This window comes from Hordeum vulgare, chromosome 6H, assembly GCF_904849725.1.
Source record: "Hordeum vulgare subsp. vulgare chromosome 6H, MorexV3_pseudomolecules_assembly, whole genome shotgun sequence".
NCBI lineage: Eukaryota > Viridiplantae > Streptophyta > Magnoliopsida > Poales > Poaceae > Hordeum > Hordeum vulgare.
Window position 1 is genome coordinate 140,205,590 of NC_058523.1, and position 7,374 is coordinate 140,212,963.

At 49.8% G+C, this 7,374-nt stretch overlaps 1 protein-coding gene and 1 pseudogene across 2 annotated transcripts; one reads left to right on the forward strand and one right to left on the reverse strand.

The window, feature by feature from the left end:
* The first annotated feature begins 663 nt into the window (after nt 1-663).
* LOC123401655 lies at nt 664-2,423 on the forward strand (annotated as a pseudogene). The gene has a single exon (XR_006611140.1). The product of XR_006611140.1 is annotated as an uncharacterized LOC123401655 (transcript).
* Nucleotides 2,424-2,548: 125 nt separating this feature from the next.
* On the reverse strand, nt 2,549-6,329 carry LOC123401656 (F-box protein At1g11270-like). The gene is made up of 2 exons (XM_045095500.1): nt 5,801-6,329; nt 2,549-4,080 (listed from the first exon to the last, which is right to left on the reverse strand). Exon 2 carries the CDS (start codon nt 4,076-4,078, stop codon nt 2,867-2,869), a length of 1,212 nt encoding a protein of 403 aa, XP_044951435.1. The 5' UTR covers nt 4,079-4,080; nt 5,801-6,329; the 3' UTR covers nt 2,549-2,866.
* Nucleotides 6,330-7,374: the final 1,045 nt, after the last annotated feature.

Genomic DNA, 7,374 nt, shown 5'->3' on the forward strand with positions numbered 1-7,374 from the left:
TCAACAGTGCAAGAAGCATTCAGCTCTTTTACCTCCCTGCATACCGCCACCGTTGATGATCTGTATACGTATATTCATCCGGCCATCTCGTGTAACTACTGACTATGCTGAGTAGTTTAAGAGCAAGAATTAGCAAAGGATTGCACCGAAGGACGAGAGCTGGCCGGGGAAATTACCTCTTGCCGATGCAAGTTTGGGCCACACGGGCGTTGGCGGATGTGACCCGATGGCGGTGCTGAAGCGAATCCCGGCGACGGTGACGACGAAGGTGGGGCTGAATCCCGGCACCGCAAGGTGGATCAAATGCTTTGTTCTGTGTGCGAACTGAGCCGCTCTAGAGGTGAGGGGCCGAGCCGCGCTTAGCCTATGAGTCCGGCAGCGCAAGAAATCGAGCCGAGCGCGTCGTGGGTGCAGCGATTGGAGCCGGGTTGCGTCTCACGTGGGGCAAAAATAAGGAGGTCGTGCGATATCCATCCTGTACACGTGGCACCGTGGATGGCGTGTCACGCTCTTAGGGTGGCGATAATGGGGAGTATCATATAATAGTATCATATGTATGATACTATTATACGATACTGTCTTCATAATGCATAGTATCATAAACTAGTATCCTAGATGCCCTCATTTATTGACATGCATGACACATAGTAGCATAACATTTAAATGTTAAGGTATCTATTTATGTTACTACTCTGATCTTCTCACTCTTTTTTAATTGTCTGTTCGTATTTGCTAGTGGCAAATACATAATATTATGCCTTATCCGTGGCAAGCACTGCGTGGAGGCTATCCATGCCTGACGGGCCCACAGATCCTCTCTGGCTTAAACTATGGCGCGCGCGCCCCTCGCGCCTCGAAAGCGACACACACGGAACCCCACACCAGCACGCGAAGTAAGCATCGCAGCTGCTCCGGCAAGCTCCCACGCCCATGGCCACCGTCGCCGCGGCGCCGTTACAGGAGGCGCCCGACGACGTCGTGGACGAGATCCTGCTCCGCCTGCCGTGCCCCTCATCGCTCGTGCGCGCCGCCGCGGCCTGCGCCTCCTTCCGCGTCCTCGTCTCCTCCCCGCGCTTCCTCCGCCGCCACCGCGCGCTCCACCCGGGCGCGGCGGCGCCCTTCCTCGGGGTCTTCTCCTCGGCCCCCGCGCCCGGCGGGTCGGGGGGCGCCTTCCACCCCTCCGACCCGCCCCACCCGGCCGCTGCGGCCGCGCGCGACGTCGCACGGGCCGCGGACTTCTCCTTCGCGTTCCTCCCCGCGCCGCCCGACGCCGCCACGGGCGCCGAGCGCCCCGGTTGGCTCGTCCGGGACTACCGCGACGGGCGCTTTCTCCTCGACCGGGCGTCCTCCTGCTCCACCTTCGACAGCGCCATCGTCACGGATCTCGCCGTCTGCGACCCCGTGTCCCGCCGCTACGTCCTGCTCCCGCCCATCCCGGAGGACCTCGCCGCCAGCGCATACAACCCGCTCGGCGTCCTCGGCGGCCGGCGCTGGTGCGAGCCCTTCCTCGCGCCGGCCGACGCCGAGGGGGGCAGGGACGAGGAGGAGGAGCCCTCGTTCGTGGTGATCTGGACGGCGCGGTGCCCGAGGAAGGTCGTGGCGCTCGCCTTCTCGTCGTGGGACGGGCGGTGGCGCGCGCTCCCGTCGCCGGACTGCTTCGTCTGAGGCGCCACCGGTCGCCCTTCTCCTGCCCGGTGCACGCGGTCTGGAACCGGCGGCACTACGCGCACGGCCGCTTCTACTGGGCGGACTGCCTCACCAACCGCTGGCTGGTGCTCGACGTAGGCGCCATGGAGCTATCCGTGCAGGAGGTCCCGGCGCCGGCCAGGTTCTGGGAGGAGAACGTCGCCGTCGTGGAAGGCGCGGACGGCGCGGTCGGCGTGTTCGCGCACGACTTCTACCACGCCAACGGCAACGCCAGCCTCAGCTACTACACGATCCCGCGCGACGCCGACGGCGCGGCGACGTCGTGGCGGCTCGAGAAGACGATCCCGCTGCCGTGGTCGACGGCGCACGGGCGGCCGTTCTGCATTCGCGGCGCGGCCAACGGGTGCTTGATCATCGAAGTCAACCAAGACTCGCCGCAGCCGTTCATGTCGTCGAGCCACGACAGCCGGGACGTCGAGCTGTTTAAGATCGACGTCGGGCGTCTAGAGCTGGAGAGAGTCTGCCGGGCGCGGTGCTCCGGCGGCGTCAGCGACGGCTGGTGGCCGTACTTTGGCTTCCCGCCGTTGCTGAGCCTGCCAACTGTTTGAGTGGCATCGCCAAATACCTCAGGAAATTCCGCAGCATCGCCATGTAAGCCTCGAAGGAGTGTAGTGGTGTGGCACATGAATGTAACTGGAGGGGGCAGGTTGTATTGGTTTTTGTGTATAAGCATTTTCAGAAATACAGTTACAGTGCAGGTGTACAGCAAACCGAAACAAGTGTGCAGTATATGGCAGGTTCAGAGTTTTCATTTTTCAGCACAGCGCATAAATCCTGACACACAGTATGAATTATTGGTCTTGGGCAGGGCATCATAACTTTCAGAAATGCAACGCAGGAATACATACGGTGCATTACAGCAACCCAGAACAATTATACAGTATAGCAGGTTCAGAGTTCTCATTTTTATTTTCCAGTACAGCACATAAATCCCCATACGATAACAATGAAAAAGCTACTGACATAGAGACTGTTCCAGTACACATTCTTATTTTCTTCTTATGTTCTACCCTGTCCCAGACCCAACCCATGGTCTATTTCTTCAGCATCTCTACACAAACAAACACCAGTAACTTTATTGGATTGTAGGTACTAGCTTGAACCCGCTGTACAGAACAGACAACTATTCATGGATATGATGTCAGGGGTTTGCGGAGATCTATGCCAGCCTCCACTGCATGTTTATGTTGCTCTTTATCTTCTTGAAAGATACCCGAGGGCCTGCTGAGGATGATCCGGCGCCACGAGCAGATGGTCCACGCCCAGTTGGAAATGATCTAGCATCATGGGGACTTTGTAGCATTCTTCTGGAGTCCACCAGGCCAGTCACAGAATGTAGAGCAAGGCTCTCCACGAAAATCCCAGCCGATATGATACACTCGCCAAAAGGCATGTTGAGGTAGGAACCGCTCCCGTCCTGAATATCAACGTAGTAGAATCTTCTTTGGTTGCAATAGAAGAGCTTATTGTTGTGCAGGAAAAGCGGCCTCATGCCCAAAGGAAGCAGAAAAGCGACGTTGCACATGTGGTCCCAGACTGCACAGGTCGAGTTCGCCACCCAAATCTCTGAGGTTTTAGATGCTGATCCGTTACCGGGCATTGCCAGCAAATGAAGCTTCCCTCCCCCCTCAAACAGGTGCAATTCACGGTCTTTTACAGCATCTGGGACAGCAATTTCTGAGAACATCTCATCTGTCAGGTTGAATGACAAGATGTTCCGAGTAAAATGGGAGGATATCTCATCAAGAAGTAGCCAATGCATGACATCATTAACAATGACCGCCTTTGTTGTCTTCAGGAGGCCCGCGGATTCGCGCACTGCCCTCCATGACTGTGTGCCAACAGTGCATACTTCAAACGTCAAGAACCGCACCCGGTGGTGGATACAGAGCACCTTGTACTCTTTTGTTGAAGGCACAGGTCCAAGAAAATATTCTGAAGCTAGTGACTGGAGTTCTGAAACTGGCAGTCTCAAATGTATCTTTGTTGTTGGATTCAACACCTCAACAGCGCCTTTTAAATCATAGGCGCACACCAAGCCGTGGCAGGGGTCTGACATCTGAAACCTACTCGACAACACGAGATCCATGCTTTTGCAGTTCAGTGTGGTGGGATCAAATGTGTACATACAGACAAGACCCTCATCAACCGAGGTGAAGCAAGCAATGGAGTGGTGGGAGCGGAGAGCATTGCTGAGGTGACGATCGACAAAATTGGGTTCTTGAATGCAGTCACGCCAGAATCTACACACTGCACGAAACTTGAGAACAACCCTTGCAGGTAGTGAAGCAAGAATAGTGTGTTGGATATCCTGAGGAAGAGATACTTGGGCTTGTACTGCTTCATTTTGCTCATCGTTGTTGTCTTCCATGGCTAGATTGCAAATTACAACAGTGACCAGTACAACAGCAGAAAAGCATAGTCAGCAACAATGAAAACAACAAAAATGAAAAAGCAGTTGGATTTGAATTATGCACAAGAAGTATGATATGTAAAAAAATAAACAGTATTTGTCCACTTGACCATTAATTCAATAGCATCCAAGGTGAAAATAATTGTGCTACTGTTTCTACTTGAAGCCAGAGTCACTCATAAACGAAAAAGTGGTTCAAGATGACCGAGCTTGGAGGTTCCGCTTCTCTAATTTGAAGTGAAATACATAGTAATAACATTGGTATCTGCTGATTCTAGTTAATAAAAAAAAATTAGGTACAATAAGTGTGCTGAAACAAAAATAGGCAATAAGGCATGAACTAAACGATTCCACTCGTCCAGGAAAAAGACACCAGGTACATAATGTTACTTCATGTTTCATGAGAAGATTCGTACAAGCAAACATGATTGGCTTATAACAAAGATCATGCATAAAGTGTGGTTTCAAAATCAATTAGTCTTATAGAAAGAGGACGCAGAAAAGGTGGGCAACTATCAAGAGCGAATGACTTCTTCGGAACTGTATTTAAAAGGTCACACGAAAAGACAAGCACTTGTCAAATGTAAAATTGGAACCCAAGACTTTAATCATTTCAAGAATTTAAATGCCATAATAATGGATCTATAAAATTCGAGACTCGAGAAATTTCTGATGATTATTAAAATATTGTCTTCCTAACATAAGGGGGTCAAACAGAACGAAAATGTGAAGCTATACTGATGGAAGAGTCAGTGCCCTAATCAAGAGGGAGCTCAGTTGCAGCTTCATGTGCTAATTCTGGTATTAGTAGTTTGACCCAAGTGATCTAGCTTCGGTTGCCAATACAACCAGTGGTCTAGCTAAATCTGATAATTTTTTCTATTTACTCAAAGTTCCACGCCAACAAAGGCCAGTAATAAGTTATAACTTTTCCTGATACTACCTTGGTCCGGATTTATTAGGCTCTCTCTTGGTTTGGGACAGAGTTTGACCATAAATTTAACAAAAAATATGAACTATATGTCAAGAAAAACTATAGCGCATGAAACCTCTTCTGAATACAAATCTAATACAGTATACTTTTTGTAGCATATACTTTTATACTTTGTTAGTCACATGGATGGTCAAAGTGACCCAAAATACGATGAGGCCCAATAAACCTGGACGGAGGGAATACGTTGCAGCAGCAGAACACATTTAAGGCAGCCTACGGAACAGCACGGCACAAGGTTTCATCCAAGATTACTTCCAGCTATGTGTGAAGGAGGAAAGAAACGGCATGTTTAACAGCAAGATAATTATTGACACACATGATTCGTAAGGAGTCAGAGAGCCAGACGAAACAAAACGCCTATGCAATTTCCATCTACTTTATCTTCACGGCTTTGCTGTGCTCGTGGACCTCCTATGTGTCTAAATGTTGTGTTTGTGCAAAGTTAGTTCAATTCCAGCGACGACATGACTACCCCAACGAGCCAAACATCACGTCCGTAGCGACAAGAACTCGTGGCTCCGATAAGGCCCGGTAAGGAGCTAGAACTCTATCCGTTGGATGGACTAAACTAAGAACATCAGCAAAACAACAAATTCGCAACAGATCCAGTAACATGCGGATACAAGAACTGAAATGAATCCCAGACTAAGAGAAATAGATCGAACTCGGGTATGGGTAGGGCTTACCACACGAAGAAACGAAATCTTTAGGCCGGGCGGATCTACGTAGGGAATGATCAGGTGGAGGACTGGGAACGCGAGAAATGGAGATCCTCGGGGGGACGAGACAGAGCCAGACGGCGGAACACCACTGAGGCGGAGGAGGCAGAGGAGCTGCGGGTCGCGATCGGGCTTTGCTCGGTGGTACGATGAATGAATTGGTAAATGTAGAGCGGCGGTGTAATTGCCAGATTTCGTTAGGAAAAAACCCTAATCTAGAGAGGAATTGGTTGAGCGGCGGCGGAGAAGCGCGGAGTAGGTGCCGCCGGCGTCGGGTCGCGCCGTCGCCGCCCCTAGGAAATGCCGACGCGGGGGGAGCGCCGGCGCTGTTCACGACGGTGGCCGTGAGTCGGGGCTCTGGAGGCAAAATCGGAACAGCGAGGGGGCAAACATATGAAAGTGGGAGAAAAGGCTGATGGTGGTTCTGGAAGAGAACTAAAAACGGGGTGCAGCCTATCTATGATTTCTACATTCTTGTTGGAAATCCAGGAGGGAATGCTTGGCTTTCGAGTGCTCCGCGCACCCATATTTATATTGAAGGCTTTTGCATTATGATGATTACATTAAATTTGATAAATTGTTTGGTTGTAATACATGTCATTTAATACTTTGCTATATCCATCGATCGCTAGACCTATTCGGTTACTGCTAGCAAATTGCTACACATTTTTTTGTATGTATGACAGCTAGTGAGAGGAGCGTTGAATATATGTCGACAAAAGAGGTTTAAATAATTAAGTGGTCATTTTCTTGAGTAGAGGATTACAATCTAAACTAGGAGGGGACTTTTCGGGTCTCACATGATCCATGTACTAATATTTGCATCGAAGATTCATGTGTTGAGATGGTCAGATCAAATTCATTAAATTCAGAGTAAATTGTTTGATTGGAATACATATTTGTTTTATACAATGATCTCTAGTCTATTATTGCCGATGAATTGGTACACCTTTCCCCTCTAAGTGACAACTACTACAAGGAGCTTTGACTATATGCAAACAAGAAATATATAAAGTAGTAATTAAGTTTTGTTGTCGGTTAGAACGTTATTGGTATGTTTGATCCAAGTTTAACTAGTCATATGCGTTGAAGGCTTCGGCCCAAAAGTTTAGAGGAGTTTGTACTCACCTACCATAGTCATACTCATCTCCACAAGTTATAGTTCCTTCTTTGTGCTTCGCCATTTCATCTCACCATCAAGAACTACTGTAAGAGCACAATTTATCCTAAGTAGTTTTGATGGTTGATGACGATGTCCCTTGCGGACTAATCGTGTGCGTTAAACTTACAGAGAATTATCAGGTGGCACGAGACGACTTTTTCCCCCTCAATGGTTGAAAGGGAAGGCGATGTTTAGCTATCGATTTAGTGTTGGCGGACTTGAGTCATAGGCAAACCCGTACTACCAAGAGGGGATCCGCGTATGGAAAGGTTGGGTGGAGCAAACTCTCGCACACTCGCACCCCATCCAGCGGTACTGCCGCTCCCCAGGGTTGGCCACTCTTCCGCTTATAATTTTACTCTCGTGTCTTCGGGGTCTT

What these genes read in the sequence shown, in the direction of transcription:
- LOC123401656 (XM_045095500.1), bottom strand. Translation starts at nt 4,078, where the DNA reads ATGGAAGACAACAACGATGAGCAAAATGAAGCAGTACAAGCCCAAGTA.